A 20,000-nucleotide genomic window follows, 5' to 3' on the forward strand; every position below is an offset into this window, starting at 1 on the left:
ACGCTCTAGTACGCGATAATATTGCGGAACTTTTGGCGAGGTGAGTAATGGTCTCCGGGGTGGTAAAGGATGTTGGAAATAATATTACTGGACTGGCAAGAGAGATGCAGATTTGGCCGAGCGTGCATCGCTGGGAATGGTCGCTGAAAGTGTCTTGTAACAAGCGGTGTCGTCTTCTAAGACGTCATCGTTATTATCACAAGGAAGAGAGTTTGAGGTTGTTTTGGGGGCTAGCAAACAAAACAGAAGCATACTTTTAAGAGGCAAATGTATTGTCAAACACTGCCCGATGAGCAAACGATTGACGTGTGGTCAATATTCACAGGAAAGACACAAGGAAAGTACAGACTATGGGCTGTGCCGGTTCCTAATCAAATAGAGCCGAGAAGGAGCAATATTTAGCAAACATGTGTTCCAGCGAACTAGTAACTGCAGTTTGTCCATCATTCCAAGAAACAGAGCACGCGTAAGGTGAGGTAAAGCGGGCATAACCTGCCCAGTGGCTAACGCAATCTAAGCAAATAGTAGATAGTCGATGTCCTGTTTCTGCCACGGCTAAAGAAAAGGGAGTTTTCTTTGATCATCTTAATTAATCGGCGACCGCTATCGCTCTGTCGCTCCGTGAGAGGAAGGGGCTACTGGGGTAATGAGGAATTTTGTGATAAGTCGGTGACACACATCCACACGCTCTCAGCTGCTGGTCTCACACTTCCAGGGAACGGAGCATTTGTGTAATTGAAATTAGCACCAAAAGGCCAAAGCATGAACCCCTACAGACGGTAGATTCGTCTTGGAAAAAGTGTCTCCCACCCGAGAAAAAGGTAATCATCTTTATGATTTATTTGGCATCGACATGTGACTGATTCGTTGGTTTGTCTTTATTTGTTTAGGATTCAATCGGAAGTCCTGTGCTGTCTTCCAAGATATTTTCGTCCTCTTCATGGTGGCCTCTCATTTGCTAGTCTGACAGGCGTATCATCACTGACAGCACGGACGGAGAAGCGCAAAGTTAAGAAAGGTGAGCCATTGAGCCTTGAGAATATATGTTTATAATAACGTGGCTTCTGCTGAGACAGACACCGCCCGGCTTTCAGTTTATCATCTCCATCACCCCATGACCAGTGCCGGTGTATGAGCTCCATTGCCACGTGTAACAAGATAAACGTGGCTTACACGAAATGTAGCCCCGGCCACGTGGACCAGATGCCCTCCTGAACCGGCTTGTCCGCGAGCTGGCAAATTGAATCACCATAAAGGAGCAAATCTCGCCGCCGCGAAAAGGTCGTTGCGTCAAGGAGCACAGCTTGCTAGCCGTTTTCCGAGGGGCGGAAAGTGAGGAATTTGGATCGGAAAATCGGATTTTCCATTCCAGGGGACTCCACCAGGTCTGTCCTTCGTAGCTGACTAAGTAGCTGGACGCATGGTTGATTTTGGAGTGGCCCACGGCCAACGACAACGACAAATCGAAAGTGAACGCATCTCCAGGATCTCGCGATGCCGCTGCGTAGCGAAAGGGTAATCATATCATCCAATAAAACATTCGAACATCATTCAATCGCCGACAAAAAGGGAGGGAGGTCGCCCGTGGACAGATGTTTGCTCTCCATGTGCGCTTGTAGCGGTAATCCTTTGGGTCATGGCCAGGATGGCGTTTTTTTTTTCAAAGAATCTCCTCCGTTTCTTGTGATACTGGCGAGTGAAGAGGGAAAACAAATTGGTATGACTAATCCAGATGTGTTCACCAGACGAACAAGGTCAGCATTCGGTCTAAATGCACTCTCACTCTGTTGGCGAAGGAGTTACGAAAGTAGATTAGCATGAATTGTTAAATGGATCTCCCTCGATAGCAGATCAATCGTCCGTTTCTGCTGATCAAACTCCATTTTGTGCTGTTTATTGTCTTGTCCAAATGGATTCTGGATTCTCTTCCTGAAGCTACTTCGTTTTATCTTCGCTAATGTTCTATGTTTGTTGAGAGAGATGTTTGCTGCTGATACTGAAACCTTTCCACTGCCGAAGCCAACATTTTTGAAACGAATTTATGCCAACCATTTAGAGGAACGCATAAAAATCAAAACAATTGCGAGCATAATTTTATTTGCCATCTAATAAATCAGAGAGCAACTCTCCCCATACCACGAGATTCGTACAGAAGCATACAATTACTGCCACAAAACACGGCACGCTGGCATGTAGTAGCGCGTGTTTAGGCGTGAGCCACCACGACCACCACGAGCGCTTGCACTTCCTTTCGGTGGCTGTCAAATAAATCGCAAACCGCAAAGCGCGGGACCACAGCGACCGGCACAGAGAATACATTGGCGAGATAAATACTTATCTAAACTTTTAAATCATGAATGATTCGCCGACACCGCTCGCCCGCACCGGTGTCCTCGGTCTCGGTCACCCCCGAAGGAAGGGAAAATGCGTGAGGAAACGTTATGAAGATTTGATTTAAGGATTTTTGGACGCTCGTGCCCGGGATGATTTGCACCACGAAACTGCTGCGGTGATGTCTTGCCAGTGATGAGAATGTATGTGGCGCACATATCCTTTTTCTTTTGCTTTTCGTTGGTGCGGTTTTCATTGGCCCAGTGGGACCACCACACACGCCACGCCATGCCACGCCACGGTGGAAGCCATGCAAATCGGAACAATATTTCACCGCTAACCGCTTCGTGCCACCGGCAGCAACGGTGCAGCAACCGCATCGCAGCTCGTGTGTGCCCAGTGTGTGCATGTGGGAAAAATGTAATAAAAAGCTGATTTAGGAAAATTATTTAAAGCATAAATTTCGATTTTATTCAAATTTTTCATTTCTTCAGGCACCGGTCCAGCACGACGATCTACTTGGTTCCCAAAGGAGAAACACACACTACTGTCTCGAGAACGAGGGTAGTCGCACCCTACAGGGCTGCTGATGGACTGCCTGGCAGTTCATATTCCCGTACCAGGGATTCAATTAATGCAGTTCATCATAAGAATCCACTGAACTGTTCGCGTTGAAAAGGTCCTTTGGGAGGTCTACAACTACGTCAACAGTTCCACCACACGCCCTAAACGCCGCCGTTTAATAAGGGGATGAGCGAAAAGATGATGACGATTTCCGGTTTGACAAAAATCGGAAACGAAACGAAAACTCATCACCGTCTGCCTCCGTGAAACACCTTCGCTATCAAGCAGATAGTTGCTGGTCCACTTCAATCTGCTGCTTCTTAAGGGAACTCCAAGCCGCAAAAGGAAAGAACGGGTGTGCTGGGGTGGTGAAGAAGAGGAAACGGAAGATGTCACCGGTGGCACCTGTCCCTCGGTGACAGCCGTTGAACGACGCTATCTCGCTCTTCTCGATTGTAGCGGAAATGTAGTTTTTGCACCGTGGATAGTTTGCTGCTGCTCATCGTTTCTCCTTCTCTTTCTCGATTAGTGCGCCATTTTGTAGTCGGACCAAAAGTAAATCAAGAGTCAGAGTCTTCCTGTTTCTAGGTAGTCGTGGTTAGTGTAATCTAACGTTTAATAGTCAGGACAAGAGGATGGAGAGGATTGCTTTTGTTGTACTAAAAAGGCATAATGTACATTCCGTCAAAAAAGTATCCGGAATAGTCTATTTAAATCTGACTGGGCAATCGGATCGAGTCGAGATTTTTTTCCTCTGTTTGTACAACTACCCTTAACTATTGTGCAAAGTTTGAGTGGGATCCGGCAACCCGTTTATTTACAGGAGATTTTTAAGTACAAACATAGGAAAAAAATCTCGACGCGATCTGATTGCCCTGTCAGATTTAAATCGACCATTCCGGATACTTTTTTCACGGAATGTACCCTTCCTTTCTCCTATTGGCGTTCAGTATTTAGTAGGCGTTCAGTAACGGTTGGAGGACACTTGCTGCTCCCTATGCTACCGAACAAAGAGAGAAAAATATTTCTTAATTACCGAGAGCTGAATTGGACAGGCGTTGCCCCGCGACGCAATGCCTTGCCAAACATTAATGTGAGGCCAACATTAATAACGCCAGCTATCAGCATGATCACCAACAAATCCCCAGGACCACCCAGGCCAGTCAGAAGCCCCGCTGCCACAGCACAGTAATGAGCGTTCGAAAAGGACCCAGGTGTAGCCAAAAGTCTCACGCGTACGCGATGGAGATTTACAATCACGCTCGGTTGGCGTAGATCGAAGGAAATCGTTCGTCGTCGTCGTCGTTCCAGGACGATCAATGTGGTTAACCGCGGTTACCGAGACTTTACCACAACTTAGGCGAAGGTTGGCTACCGACTCAAGAGCCCCGAAAAGTGAACCAGTGGACGAACCGGAAGGTGGTCTCATCCTCGCGAATGTGGGCTCGCGCCGTTCCGTTCCGTGGTACGTCGTCCCGGGGACTACAAGATAATAAATAAATTATCTTTTATGCTCGTGTGCAATAAATTAATAAATATTAAACCTTCATTAAATGGCCCAACCGGAGGGTGGTTCATCTCTTTTGCGAAGAAAGAAAGGACCGCAAGGAGTTGAGAAATTGCGGGAGGGAAGATGAAATAGTGTGTGAGCCTGGTGTCTTAAGCGACCCTTCTGCTGCTGCTGGTGCTGCTGCGTGGTTTCTGGGGAAGGAGGAGGAGGTATGCTTAAGAAACACACATACACAGATACCGTCACACATACGATGCATGAATATGAGAAAATAATCTTTACTTAGCATTCGCTCAGCGCACTCCCGCGGGCCTTGGTACGTCCGTCTGCGCTCCCAGAACGGAAATGAGTGGAGGAAGGAATGGTGTGTTAAGGCTCCGAGCACGGAGCCACAACAGGCAGCACCGTAATGATCGCTGGTGAACCAGAGGAAGAGAGGGTGCAAAAAGTCATAAATAGTTTCGTCCGGGCGGGCATGCCCAGGATGCATGATTTGCGGTGGCCACGCGCGATTGGACTGGCGCTGGCTGGCTGGTGGGCTTTCCGGTGTTAAATGAGGGCTACCACAACGTGAGCGTGGCGTGATTTCACCCGAAAGCCCCCTCGGGATGGTACGGTACGCACTTAACGTCTTGATTAGTTGATGGAGCGAGGACCGATGGTGCGTACTACTTGGCATCTACTTTCATCTCCTGCATCGGATCGGTACTGCGACCGGATGCTGTGTGCTCGGTACTCTTCCTTCCACATAAAAAGAGCGACCACTAAGTGTCTTGTGTGTGGAGGACCGATAAGGTACACCGGTACTTGTGATCAACGGCGAGGACATGAACCACTATTGCCAGGGTGGTTTTTGGGTTCAATACTTCTCATCCTCACAGGCAGAACGAGGAGGGGAGGGAGTAAAAGAGCTTCGCTTAATGATTTAAAATGTTCTCCCAGATAAACTGCACCACCAGAGCACCAGAGCACCGGGTCCATCAGTCCATCAGTCAGTCGGTGCAAATCGGAAGCCGAGATTGTGTAATGGAATGCCAGGAAATAAATTCACCGGGCGAGCGCTCGTGCACTCCCGGTAGCAAGCGGGCTTCTTTTTTCTGCTTCATAAGTCGTCACCTCCTGCGCTTCTCATTATTCGAGTTTTGTTGACAAGCCCCGAGTCCTGGGAGCAAGTTGAGAGCTGGTGGTGGCGTTGGTGCTCCGTAAGACCCATAAATTACTCAGCAAAGCTACCTCCAGATTAAACGACTCGCTGCTGCACACCAGCGAAAGACGCTGCAATGGAGAAGTGCTCCTAGACATCCATTTTCCACCAGCCAGCCAGCCACCAGCACCAGTGGCCAAGATAAGCCAACCGGTGGCCCACCGGCAACGACATAACGCCTATCGTTGGCAGGCGCTACTTCTTCGCCGTTCGGGGTCCTCCAGCGAATCAATCCTCGACGAGCGGACTGGCTGGCTGGCTGGCTGTCTCTTTGTGTGTGCGCGCTTGAGGACAAATTCACGCCAAATGTGAGCCAGCTCATTCGTTTGCATTCGTCCTTCTTCGTCATCCATGCCAAATGCCATTCCATGGTTCCCTTATCCTTAAATAAGAAGCGCTACGAGCGCTCCTTGCGTGGCTCCTTCCGTGGTGAAGATCCTTCATCGTGAGGATTTCAGTTTTATGAACCACAGCCCAAGGGGGTAGAGGAAGAAAGGCACGGAGAAGAGGAGGTAAATGAAAGTCCGCCCCCGCTAAGACGCCCCGAACGAATCTTATGAGACAATAAATCATGCACATAATCGTTTGAAGATAATAATAATTTAATTCTATTTTCTTTCACACTTTCACCATCACCGGGAGAGAGAGAGAGCGGGATGAAGAGAGAGAGAGAAAAAGAGAGAGTGAGGAAAAAGGGGGAGGAGGGATTCGTTTTTCCACCTGGAACGCAGGGCCGCTTTAGGTAGGCGAAGGATGTATGGAAAGTTTTAAGATTTATTGTTCCGCTATTTTTACACCTCAGCTGGAAGGCTTTGACAGCAGCACCTAGCTCGCTCGCTCGCTCGCTCGCTCGACGGGAAGAGGGGATGAAGTGGAGGGCTGGAGGATAGGTTAACGTCACCGCAAAAAGGATATAGGGCTGCTGGGGAGGATTTACGCGTTGCGTGAAGTTTCACCAGCGGAACGATGATGATGCCCCGTTTCACTCCCCATCGTCGTCGTCGTCATATCGGTTCACGTAATGCCGTTGTCCTTCGCAGTCCTTCGATCTAAATCCTGGAAAAATCGCAAAAAACCCTCCGTGTCCCTCCTCGTACACACCCAAACAATGGTGCGAGAATTATGAGTAATTGTAATTAACTGGCGGCGGAAACGTTTTTATTATCAATTTATGGAACGAAATGAAGTGCGGAATACAACGTCCTCGGGCCGAAGGGGGATTCATTAGCATTTTCTTCGCGAAAAATCTAAAAACCTCAAAAGGGGGAACGGATGCCTCACCCTTTTTCTACGCGAGTCGATGTAAGGTTATGTTGCGGTTCATTATGGTTTACCGATTGTCTGGTGCTGTTTCTTGCAAAACTGAATCGTTCCACACCACATATGACGTTGATCGACGGCAGACAATCCAAAAAGATTTAACAAAAAAAAACAAAGCAAAAAATATGAAAAAAACGAAACGGGAACGGTTAGAGATTAGGCAGCACAACGACCCAGGGAGTTCGCTCGTCACGCTTCCTTCCCAAAGATCCTCGAGTTCCGTCGTCGTCCCTCCCGGGGGCAACAAATCCCTTTTTAGCCCGAGTACCATTGAGTGCTGCAATCAGTGCAGAAATGTTTAATCCCCGGGACTAGAGGAAGATAAAAATAAAAGCAAAAACATACACGCAAAGCGACCAAGGAGGGAAACCAGGGAGGGAGTAGGTATCGCAATCCAAGACCGAGAACCGCATCCCGTTACACGCCCAAGTCGACGGTTCTTTCCGAGAACCCTCCCCGTACGCAATAAAAGGAATTTATTGAAGAAGAACAACAGCAACTAGCGACAAACGACAAAAACAGAAAACCAAACGCTTGTTTTGGGAATAGTTTTACGAGTTGATTTCTAGCGTATATTTATATCATTTTTTGTGTTTACAACTTTTGTCTTTTTCGGGAGAGCAAAAAACTGGGTTGATGCTGCTAGGTGCTGCTGGGGTTGTTGAAGGTTTTTCCTGCGAGTGAATTACGAATCTCCTGCTACTACTTCTCCTTTTGATTACACACTAAGCTTGGTTTTGTTTGGGGGATTTTATTATTTTAATCGGTATAATCGCCGTACACTTTCACTACTTCACTAGTTCTCTAAAAATGATGCCGTGGGAATGCTGACCCCTCATTATGAGACAGATCGTAGGGGGACACTAGGTGTACGGTGTACGGTGTGGATGTGTGCTCGGGTAAAGTGAACTGTTCTGGGTGTGTGCTACATCTCGATGTAAAATCATTTACCGTCGTGTTTGCAATATTATTGTTCTAATTTAAACTGTCCTTTACTTAGCCTAGTGTACGATGTTCCCTTACGCTACTAGAACTAGAAACGCTTCTGCTTCTGCTTCTGTATCTGCTTCCTTCTTCTCCTATTGGCTAACACTATCTCGTATATGTATACAGATATATCTATGTACAAAGGGTAAAGTTTGACCATCACTCACTAGCATATGCCCTCGCTTCTCTCCTATTCACCTATTTCTCTTTTTACTGTAACTAGTTTTCGCGTGGACTGCGTCGTTTGATTTTTGCGAAATATTTGATATCTTACATGGCTACAACGCTTTACACCCTGGAACGGATCCGGCTGCGCACCGGAAAAAAGGGGAGATCCGTGCACTCTCTCTCTCTCTCTCTCTCTCTCTCTTTCTCTCTCTCTCTCTCTGTGTTTGCTAACTGTACCAGCTAATGATTAGCCAACGCGCCCTTAGGATTGGTATTAAATACCGTCATCTGTCGTTGGTTTCGATGTTTTAAGAAAAATAGTTAAGTGCAATTTGGGGCCCCCGATTCCTGGTACCGGGACAACGAGAGCCAGAGACCCCAAATATAAAGTGTTGCTAAGGGACGTACCACAACAGACCGAACTGGTCGCTCTAACCACAGCAACAGCGGCTGGTTGGGTGGTTTTAGAGATTTTTCCAATTTTCCACAAACCAAACTACTGGACACACTCCCTTTCCTCTCTCTCTCTGTCACTTTCAGTACCACATTTTCTGCGGCGGCATTAGTGGTCTCCAGCGACTGAACACAAAAGCGTTCGTTCGCTCGTTCGAATCGCTCATTATGGTCAACCCGGGGTGGAAACTGGTGCGACAACAATACACCCGGTTTGGGATCCCCTCCCGCGATTGGTTCGGGAAAATCACTCCGAAAATTGGTAAAAACCGCTAATGTAATAAGCGGTCGATTGGACCCCTTTTCCTCTCTCTTCCTTCCTCCCGAAATGCATCCTCATTGGCATCGCCGCAAGGATCCGCTTTTTGATTGAACGCTTCAAGGGGATGCACCATCGAGCGCCCGTTCTCTCTCTCTCTCTCTCTCTTCTCACTCCCCACACACCACACAAGTGCATTTTCCGCCTATTAATTAATAAATAATCATAAATATTATGCCCCGGGCCTGTGTGTCTGCGTGCGTGCGTGCGGGAGTGTGTTCGCGGAGCCTGTTGAGCTTTTGTTGTGCCAAGGGAGGAATTCAACTGGGGGGTTAGTGCGCACGAAGGGGTCGCTTTGTAGTTCACCCGGAAAATCTCACTCCCTCTCTCTCGCTCTCTCGCTTTATAGACCAGCAAGTGCAGTAGTGGTGGTGGTGGTGTACCGCTGAGTCGCTCTTTCATGAAATTGTCAATCACACCGCACGCCGTTTCCGGCCGATGACGCTTCATCCCCCCGAAAGGGGAGCTAGCAGGATTTTCCACCTGATTCACTCCCACCACCACCACCCCGGGGACGGGGGTGGGGGTCGTTTTTCATTCCATTTGTTTTAATAATATAATTAGCAGCGTAATTCCATCCAGCGCCATCGCCATCATCATCGAACCAACCCCGCCCCGTTATCAACCCCCTTCGCAACCAAGCGCTTTCCGGGGTTTGGGGTGGTTGGGTGGGCACTAAATGCTGGGTGCTGCAAACTGTTCATCACTCATAAATGAGCATAAAGGCAGCTCGGAGCGCAGCAGTGCACACCGGCAACAGGCAACAGGTTGGTTGGCGCGAGGTTTGGTCTTTGCTGCTGCTGCTGCTGCATTGGCGTCACTTCAGGAAGCTTTTCGCCGAATCCAGGAGTTGTTGGTGGAAGGAGGAAGCGGTGGGTATTACCAAGGATGATGATTTTTCCACTACTCGTGAGCGAAGTAATTCCGAAACCGATTCGGATGTGTCCGATCGACGCTTTACAAAGAAGCGCGACCCACGGACTGGACGGTTCTTGCAGCTTATCATGGAGGAGGGGGAGGAGGGGTGCTAGAGAGATATGATTTTCCACTGTCAAACGCACGCACCCACACTGCAAGTACACTGGGTGGTATTATATTGTGTTTAAATCATTTGATTTCCATCCCATTATCCTGCTGCACTGGTGGTAATGCGATGAGAATGGATGACCAGCTGCGAGCTGATTCACATTTGGTTGACCGAAAAATGGACCCCCGAAAAAAGGCTTCAGTATGAGGCACATGCTGGAGCTTTGATTCAATATCCACTGTGATGGTCACTGCAAAAGTTCTGTTGGAGAAGCCCTCCAAAACTCCCTTGAATCGAACAAAAGGATACAAAAGGAAGAGGAACTAATGGGTAGCAGGAGTGAGAGAGAAAGAGAGGGAGAGTGACGTCCTGTCGTTTCGTTGATAAAGGAAAGCAGCAACGCGAGCTGACTTGCCGTAGCTCCTGAATGACCTAACACTATCCTGTATCGCACTCTAATGCCTCTGTTTCGTTGTTGGCCAGCTCCTCTGCTCTTCCAGCGAGAGCTCCCTTTGTTACCCTCTTTGGTTCAGTGAAGGAAGTGGCGATCGACCGTTCGAGCGATCGCTCGAATCGGACAACGTCTTCTACAGTACATCCGCTACCCAACGATCTAATCCCGGTCGCCATGATGGAATGAAGGTAGCTGGGAAGCGTCGTGGAGCCCGGACAGGTGCGGTGCATCGTGCAGTGCGGCCAGGTGCGCTTGCTCGCTCAGGTTGGCCAGCTGGGCCGGATCGTACAGTGACATCTTCAGCCGTTTGCACTTGGCGCGACGATTCTTGAACCAGAACTGCACATTCTTGCTCTCGAGTCGTGGGAACTTTTGGCTGCATAGAGAAGGAGAGAAAAAAGCAAATAAAAGAGAGTGAGTTAATGGTACTGGAATGAGGCCACGAATTGCATTCACAACTCGTCATGATCCTCAAACGGTAAAAAAAAACAATATCTACATCGCTAAACAAAATGCATAATTTCAGCGCTTGAATATTCTTAATATCTAAGAGTGGGAGGGGGTAGAAGGGATGTATTTGGTACGCAATAGCTGCTTTGCCTTCCTCCTGTCCCCCTTCAAGATACAGTATGCAAAAAAAGTTTATCCATCCCTTGAAAGCAATTTACATTTTCACTGATTTTTCATGGAAACCCTTAGTCTAAAATTTGTATCACATCTCAATAGTTTTGTTTTTTATTTTTCTTTACTATGCTTTTTACATTTTTCAAAACTACCTCCTAGAAACAAAGATATTACAAAAAGAGTCGAGCAAGGTAAGAAAAACACGTTTCTTCACGCTTCTTAGATGCATAACTCCATTATTTTTGGGGATAAAACCAAAAAATAGGCCTCAAAAGATGTTTTTGGGATGTTACGTTTTAAAAAACCTAGGAAAGACGAATAAAAATCAAAACTATTGATATATGTTAGTAAATGTAAGTTTCTTGCAAGGGGTGGATCTTATTTTTTCATACTGTATGTTTATGTTTCTGGCACATTTAATGAGTTATTTTACAATTTAAATTTCTGTTACAAATCTCTGAAACTATGCAATTTGATGCAGTTGGAGGTAGATATTAGTTTTTTTTATCCCTTAAACATCTCGCTACTTACCGGTAAGGCATCCGGTTCAGATCCTCGGTGTACTTGAGGATGTGCGTATGCGAAGGGTGCGTATTCATCGAGAACCACTGCTCCAGCTTCGGCACCTCGGTGACCGGGTCAATAAACGTCCTGTTCCTCTTCCGCCGTTCATCACTGTTGAACGAAAGATTGAGACCACCCTGTCCCAGTACGGCCGCTGCATGCGGACCGGCCGGATTGAAGTCACCCTTCAGGTGCATCCCAGCGGCTCCCTGCATGGCCGGAATGTAGTGCGACATGTACATGATCGAGTGCGACAACATTGGATTGTTCATCGGGAACGGCAACTGTCGCTTGCCAGAATCGGGCGATGGTGTTGTCCGGTAGTCATCCAGATTGCTCACATCCGGCTCATCCATATCGAGATCCTCAGAAGCGGGCGAACGGGACGAACGCTGTGGGGAATTGCTCCTTTCCCCCGAGTAGTTCGATTTAGGACCACCACTTCGGTCTTGTGCCGTTCCGGACTCACTGTTCCCTGACTCGTTGTTACCATGGTTACTGTTATTGTTGTTGTTCAGGTTCGAAGACAATCCGCCGGCCGTCCCGTGGTTACTGACCGTCGAATTGTTGGCGGATCCATTATTGTTCTGGGCCGCGTTCTGTGCCTGCGAGTGACTTCCACCGTGGTTCGAGTTCGAATGTGGCGAAGGAGGTGGACTGTTGACGGATCCATCACCACCACTACCACCACCACCACCACCACCGGTCCCCAAATGAGGCTCCTGTTTGATCGGGGTCTGCCCAAGAACGGTCGTTGGTGTGAGTGGATGATTCCGCTCGTGGATCGTAAGCGAAAGTGGAAGCTGCGGTGACATCGGTCGATCCTCCAGCTCATCATCCATCTCGTCCTGCGACAGCGCATCAATATCCTCGGACGGTGCACTCGGTGAGCTCTTCATGTAGTCCCCGGCCTGGGACAGCGACATCATGCCCGGTGTTCCGAACCCATTCGTCATGCCCTGCCGCATCTCAGCTCGCTTCTGGGCCGCGCGGGCATTCTTGAACCAGTACACAACATTATTGACATCCAGTGGCTTCCGGCCACGCCGTGACTCCAGGGAATTGAGCGTCACCACGTACTGTTGGATTTGTTGGCGCGATGGATGTGGATTCTCCTGGAACCAGCGCTGGAGCTTCGGAAGCTCCATCTCCGGATCGAAACTCGTCCTCATGCGTGTCTTCTGGTTCGGGTAAGGTGATGGAATGGTCTGAAGAGCCGGATGGCCTACGAGTGGATGGTGTCCCGGGCTTACGAGATGGTGACCACCGGCACCGACACCGAGCCCAACTCCGGCACCACCACCGACGTGGTCTGCTACACCACCACTACCACCACCACCACCACCACCACCGGCACCACCAACCAGTAGCCCGACATCACGCTTCGACTGGCCAAGAAGACTGGCCGAGAAGCCTTGACTAGAGAAGTCAAGATGGTCGCCCGGTTGCTGCGGATTGACGAACGGTAGGATCTTGTGAGCGATCGGATTTGGCTGAGGAGCCAACTGGTTGCTCCACCACTGGTCGAAGCTACGTCGCGTTTCTTCGCTGATCTCGGGACCGAATGGGAATGTGTTCTGCAGTGGACTGCGGCAGATCTGCGAGAGTGTTATCTGAAGGGAGAGATGGAGAGAGAGAGAGATAAAGAGAGAGAGAAAAAACATTATTAAAGAAGCTCCAGGGTACTGACGAACGCAACCTTAAGGGTGGGCTAAGGTATTTTATTTTTGGTTTGGTAACATTTATTGGTAACATTTATTTTTTATTTTTTTAAAGAATGCTGATGCTTTCAAGAATACTATGTGAATTTTTTGGACCAATCGAAGCAAAACTGACGAAGATATAGATTTTTGAAAATCCGCGCTCCACACAATGGTTCAATGCTGCTCGCTATTTTGAAGCGCGATTTCCATCGTAGCATAAAAACTACAGTAGCGATCGTTTTGAAATTTTGAACACATCATCTGTACACTATTTGTCAGGAAGTCCCGTTGAGTTTTCATAAAAATGGTTGAATCTTTTTCTTTAAATAATTATTTAACACTCGTTTTCTTATGGAAAATCGTGAAAATCATCATTTCTGGATGACGTTTTTAACTAATATTCCCTAAAATACGATCAAATATTCTTGAAAAGTTATAGTTCTTTATGGCATTTGCAAAAAACATGTACAGTTGGACAGTTTTCTATAAACAAAATCGTCAAAAATGCCTCTTTTCTATTCGGAATCAAAAGACTTGCCCTTTTAAGCGACGAACCCGATTTGATCTATGATTAGTTAAACATTGACGCAATGTATGAAGTTTCTATCAAATCTTCCTGCAAACTTCCACCAAATATTCTTGAAACCTTGTAGTTTAATATGACATTCATTTTGATGAATAAATCTGAATGGTTTCTTCACAAAAAATGGCCCGAAATGGGACATTTTTCTACCCGGATTTACCTCAACTCGAATACGAGTCAGTATGGAACGAAAACTTGTCAGAAAAATGCCGACCAGTACTTCTCGTTCTCTTATTGCCTCAAATGATGAGCAATCGAGCAAAGAGAGACAACGGTGACCGGTGCTGATTTGGAGGTTATCTTATCAGCGAGCGACCGTACCACCATCTTCACCTACTTCACTACCGCTTGCTGGCCTCATTTTGGGGTTTGCAGAAGAAGTTATCTTGTGTTGGCCATACGTGCACCCGGTTTGAGCAGGGATAGAGTTCAGGCCGGGATCCAAGTGAAGCAATAATGGATTCTTTAAGACCATCAATAGTTTAGAGACGATCGATGCAACGACGATGAAAGAGAAGAAGACTGTGGCCACACTGTGGAGCCAACCGGGGCCACCAAGATCGACTTAATCTTATTAGGATAATCAAAAATGTTTTCCCTTCCAATGGCACAATATTCACAAGACCGGTATGCCGAAGCACGGAGTTGAGTCCCCGTGGTTGCTGACAATGTTTTCCAGCCCAAACTTTTTGGTGGACGGGAAGGAGCTGGTTTCGGGGGGAGAAGAGTTAAATCTTAAACCTCCTCATCTCCTCTCGTTCCACACACTCCCTCAACATGGAACACACTCTCGTATGCTGATACCCCCTGGGTCTGGTCTGGCTCATAATAAATAGATTTGTTTTTGCCCGAAAGCTCTCGAGAAGCACCATCAGCACCATCAGCCAGACCGGGTCTGGTCTGGGAGAGAGATATCTTTAAGACGTTGACGGTACCGAAGGACTCGACGGTGGCGGCCCGGTTCAGTGATCCTTTCGGATTGGGATCCGGAATCCGGTGACGGGTGTGCCGAGTGTGGGAGCTGGAAGCTGGAAAAGGCTTAACAGTGGCAGGAAGATTTCAAGTGTCTGATGTATTATAAGCCAGCTAAGAAAGCGGGGTAGGGGGGGGGGGGCATCCACATATACACATAGACTCGAGAAGACACACGAGAAGATGAGACGTTGCATGGAAGGAACATAAGCGTTCGAACAGCGCGAACACACGACGGATGCTTCGGTGTTGTGCTCGCGATTGAAAAGTGTTGAGGGAGTAGAAGACATGCTGCCACTCTCTCTCCCTTCCTCGCCAGCAGGTGCTGGTATTAAGGATCGCTCTGCCAATTCCGGTTTACGCCTAAGCACCACCCCGTGGATGCACGGATCCACGAGCGCCAGGCAGCGATCCAAGCGAAGCGGTCCTAAGGACGTGTTTATCTCTCGATGATATCGTCCTGGCACGCGCGCACATGTGTGTCTGTGTATCAGGTCGAAAAGGTTCAGCAACATCCTGGCGAGAAGGAGCGACGATTGTTTCCAAAATCCCAGCTGCCACCCCCGTGGATGCGAGAACAATTGCGGAATTGTTCGAAAAGGGAAGAGAGTACTTGACGTTACTACCCAGCGTACCGGTCCGATAATCGCTGCACGAGCCATGCGAGCCACAGTTATGGTAAGCACTGTCGAGACGAGACGAGAAGGGTGGAAGGCGGATCGGGATAAATGCTTCTACTTAATACTTCTTATTTGTTTGTCTGACACCGACCGACCGGAGGACCAACCTTCCCTCCTCCGTTCGCGGCCTCGGTCTCGGAGTATTTTCAATAAATCCGCTGTTTTGGAGAAGAACACCCGGACACACATACCCGCTCAAGGGTGATGAGTACTGGGAAGGGGGGGGGGGGCTTAACCTCTTTGGCAGCAAACCCCCAAAGACTCCTCTCATCGCTCATTTTCCCCATTTCGTTTGTGAAGTGTCGTTGCAAACGATGACGAAAACCTTAACTTCGATTCTTCCGCGAACTCCAGATGTGTCCACACGTGGCACCGCTCGCAGTGTGTGCGGTTAGGAACCATTAGGAAGCAGATATTAATTTTAATTTCCATCCCGGGGCGGAATGGAAGGATTACCGCACGCAACGCGCAACTTCTAATCGTTTCGCAATTCAATATTCGTGCTCTCTCTCTTTCTGTGAAATCGTAGCTGAGCTCCTGTCTCAGGGTTGGCCTTAGTTTGAAGGCTCCACGTTGATTTGTACCAGCTAGGGAGGGCTAGTGTTGAGCAGGAAGTGGATCAATGGGTGTGCCGGTGCGCGTCGAAAGCCTCCGAACGGAGAAGAAGCCACCGTACGCTAAGCGCCCAGAGAACGCGATTCGCAAACCGGATGAGTGGCATTTTGATGATTTTGGCGAAGGCTTCACATCTCACTCGCATGAGAGAGTGGCGGACGGAGGGATGAGAAGGGAAATCCGGAAAACTTACAAATGGAAACGATCAAACGGAAAAGGCAGCTAAGCCCCCCGTTCGTGTTTGTTCGTTCGTTCGCTTCAATCATAAGTGCTTTATTGTTTTCAGATTCTGGGCCGCGAGCGACTCCGTGGAACGGGTCTCGGGCTGGCTGACGTGGCTTATGATTGATTTCAATTGCCCCAATAAAAATCCGTGTCTCAATCAACGGGGACGGGGATAGAGGGGAGCTACAGGCGGTCACAAATCGTTATGCTGAGAGAGATAGGGAGAGAGAGAGAGAGAGCGCGCACGAAGAGCCAGTAGCCGGTAGCGATCCACTTCTGATCTCGATCTACGTCGCGCGCTGGCGTAGCCCCTTCCTAAAGCATTTTATGGCCGGTGCTTCAACCTCCCCTTCCCACCCGCCAGCCGCTTGTAAAGATTGCTGGCTATCTTTGAACACAAGGTGAGTGCTTTGGCAGCCCTTGATATCGCACCCGATTGATTAGCCGACACCACCGCTGGAGTGGCCGCATACGACGACAACGACGACGACGATGAGCGCACGAGTTTTACAGCCCAACCAATCGTGGAAACAATCGTGGAATGTTCGTGCTAACAATGGAAGTGAAAAGATTGTCGTAAATCAAACAGATTTTGCGCTTCTGGTGTTCCTTGATGCAAGGAAGTTGAGTTGGAATTACAGAAGCCACGGTGAAGATTTGAATTTCCATTCCGCTAATGACACCCACTTAACGGTAACTCGCAGTTCGGAAAATGGTTTTTCCTTTCCAAAATACAAATCCCTTGCCGTAAGTATTTGTCTTTTCGCTCACGCGAACGTCCAGCGTCTTCTCATCCAGCTTAACCGTCAGCTACCGCGTACTGCATCGGGAAATTCCACTCCGGCGTCCAATGACCGATGGGATACTGGATTTTAATAAAAATTCATTATCTGCTATGCAGATGAAACGAAAATACCGAATGGCTCGCGCGCCCTGGATGCTACTAAAAGGCTCCGGAACCGGGCCGCCGATCCGGGCCGCAGAGTTAAAAGCATTCTCTCGCGGCCACACAGCAATGTTAATGATTTCTAAGATATGCTTGACTCAGCTCGACAAAGATGCTCGAGCACTCAAGCTGCAGGAAGACCAAAAGGAATCAATCGGACTCAAATGGGCCCCCTCCCCCTCAGAAGTCGTAGGTCGTCGATGCGGAGGAATAATTTAATTAGAATTAGGTACACACAGAGTCCTTCCGCCTTGGAACGTCCTAGGGGCGTTTTCCCAAGCGTTTGGGTGTTGTGATTGCGAAGCGAACGGTCTTCACCACCCACGACCCCACCGGGACACTCGGAAGGAAGAGTGAAAGTGAACCCACCAGGAGGCCAAGAGTCGAGCAGCAGCAGCAGCAGCAGCTGTTGTAGAATAAATATTTGCGGATGGAATTTACTTCTTTCTTCAGTTCCCCAGCATTAGGATGGAGGTAGTTGGTCGCTTGTTGAATGCCGTAATAACGGCACGGAAGTAACTTACCTCATCGAGGGGACAACCGGTCGAGCGGAGCAGTGCGTGCGATTGGAGGATGAGCAGCTTCAGCAGTTTGTCCTTGATTTCAGCCAACTGGGTCGGTTTGCTGCGCAAGATCGTGATCTTGAGCGTCACCACCGACGTCAGCTCGCCGAGGATGTCGCTGACCGAGACGAGCGGATTGTCCGAGATGGCGTCCAGTGACAGGGACTTCCAGTTTTTGATCGAAATGGAACCTGTGGATTGATGAGAGAACGAAACGATGAGAAGATGTGACGATGGCTTCCAATCCAATTGATCTTCCGCAGCAGTCGAACACTCACCTCGTGCAGTGTTGGAGATCTCGTTGGAGTAACCGAGCCGCTGGAGGGCGGTCGTGACGATATCACAAAAGGGTGTCGCCGCCGGAATGATGACGTAGCTGTCCGTTTCCACGTTCGGGCGTCGCTTCCAGGGACTTCGGGCATCAAAGTTAAGGGTCGTCTGCAGTGAGCTGACGGACTCGACCACACAGTGAAGGGGCAATGATTTCGCTACGGAAGACAGAGAATAAAACCGAGAACATGTTTTGATGATGAGTGAAAATCGAAAAGCCGGCGAAGTGAAGTGAAAACTATGCGTCAGGAAATTCCATCATTTCCGGCACTCAGCTCCAGTCCGTTCTTTCTGTCGAACGTCGTCGTCAGCGTCATCATCGGCGTCGGTCTCGATAAAATCTTTCAATAATCCTCTCAGCTCTCCCTGACTTCACGCCAAGACGCCACCGCAGTTTCCGCCAGGTCGCCAAAGCGGCCGATACTTTTGAGGCGAAAATTTTAATCCCTCTTTCGCTTCGTCAAGTTCCATCGCGCGGTTCTCACTGGGTGCGTCGAAAGCCCACCAACCACCCCGAGGAGCAGCAGCAGTAGTTAGCAAAGGCTAGGCCTTCTCCTTGGCTGCTGCTGCTCCGGATTGCGCTAATTCCATTTCCAAAAATCATAAAGTCAACATTTTAAAACCAGTTTCATTAGTCGATGGGCTCTCGCGCTCTACTCTCTTCCCTCCACAAAAACCCTCCACAGAAGCCCCATTTCCGGCTGTCAGATCAGAGATCGACGCGGCCCGAATCGACTTTATGAATTTGCCAATACCGAGCAGGATTTTCGGCATCACTTGATTGGTGATGTGGCCTACTCCATCGGTGATGGTTTGATGGTCGTGATTGCTCGAGCGGAAGTGCCAACCGAAGTGAAGACTAGGGAGGTTGGAGGACAAATTATCTCTTCATTAAATTTCCACTGCGCCCCCAACAAGGCGCCCCCAAAATCATCAGTGATGCCTTATCCTTTTTAAAAATGATAAAGCCAAGCGTTCGAGAACGTTGACGGAAAATTGGCAGGCTGGAAAATCCGTGCCCGTGGTTCGCGCTTTTAGTGACGGGAAGGTCGCGTGGGATCGGATAAAATGAAGAAGAGCAAAAAAAAAAGGAATGGAACGGGAGATGTGTAATGGTGCAAGACGCATCTTCCGCTTATTGACTGTCACTGTGGTTATCTGGTGAGATGGTGAGAGGAGGGGGAGTCCTCTAGAGTCTTCCTTTAGAGACGTGATTCTCTATCAGATTGCGAACGCGAGAGCAAAACGGTGGGGCATGAGGTTCCGTCTTTAGAGCGTCACGATATGATGGAAGCTATTCGCAATCAAAGTTGATGGTGTGGAATGTTTTAAAATAATCTCCGAAGAGGTGTACATCGAGAAAGGAAATCATTTAGCAAGGTGACAAGGTAGGTCTTCAGATTGTCTTATGTTTAATGCTGCTGACTTAGCAGTTTTTCTTAGTAAAAATGATATTTTAAATACATGAGTATAAAACCAATAATTTCGACAGAGTAAAGACGACATACGAACAATATGCTGATCATCTAGAGTGTTCCTAAGCGTTTTCTATGGAAAAGAAAGGATTTGCTGCTCCTGCACTTCATCAATCTCAAAGCATGACCCCTTAATCCTAAGTCGGGAAGGCTAAAACTAGAGAAGCTATTGCTGGAGGTCAACAAAAAAGGGGAGAAAAGCGTAAAAGCTTCAATCCAACATCGTCGCTATCTCTTCTCCAAAGGCTCCACAAGACGAATAAGTGGATGGACCGAACCGATTGTTGTTGTGCACGATGTATGAGAACCAAGACACACCCACAGGTGACAACCACCCCCCATCCTCCCATTGACCCCGGTACAGTTTTCCAGTAAAATCCTCT

At 48.4% G+C, this 20,000-nt stretch overlaps 1 protein-coding gene across 1 annotated transcript in view; it reads right to left on the reverse strand.

Moving 5' to 3' along the window:
• Positions 1 to 7,483: 7,483 nt before the first annotated feature.
• The window catches only part of LOC126576152 (uncharacterized), an 89,318-nt gene continuing 76,801 nt past the window's right edge, over positions 7,484 to 20,000 (reverse strand). The window contains exons 3-6 of the mRNA XM_050237305.1: positions 18,091 to 18,300; positions 17,774 to 18,003; positions 11,493 to 13,138; positions 7,484 to 10,713 (exon numbers count right to left, since the gene is read on the reverse strand). Coding sequence (XP_050093262.1) covers positions 10,497 to 10,713; positions 11,493 to 13,138; positions 17,774 to 18,003; positions 18,091 to 18,300 — 2,303 coding nt within the window. The 3' untranslated portion in view covers positions 7,484 to 10,496. The remainder of the gene's footprint in view (positions 10,714 to 11,492; positions 13,139 to 17,773; positions 18,004 to 18,090; positions 18,301 to 20,000) is intronic.

This window comes from Anopheles aquasalis, chromosome 3, assembly GCF_943734665.1.
Source record: "Anopheles aquasalis chromosome 3, idAnoAquaMG_Q_19, whole genome shotgun sequence".
NCBI lineage: Eukaryota > Metazoa > Arthropoda > Insecta > Diptera > Culicidae > Anopheles > Anopheles aquasalis.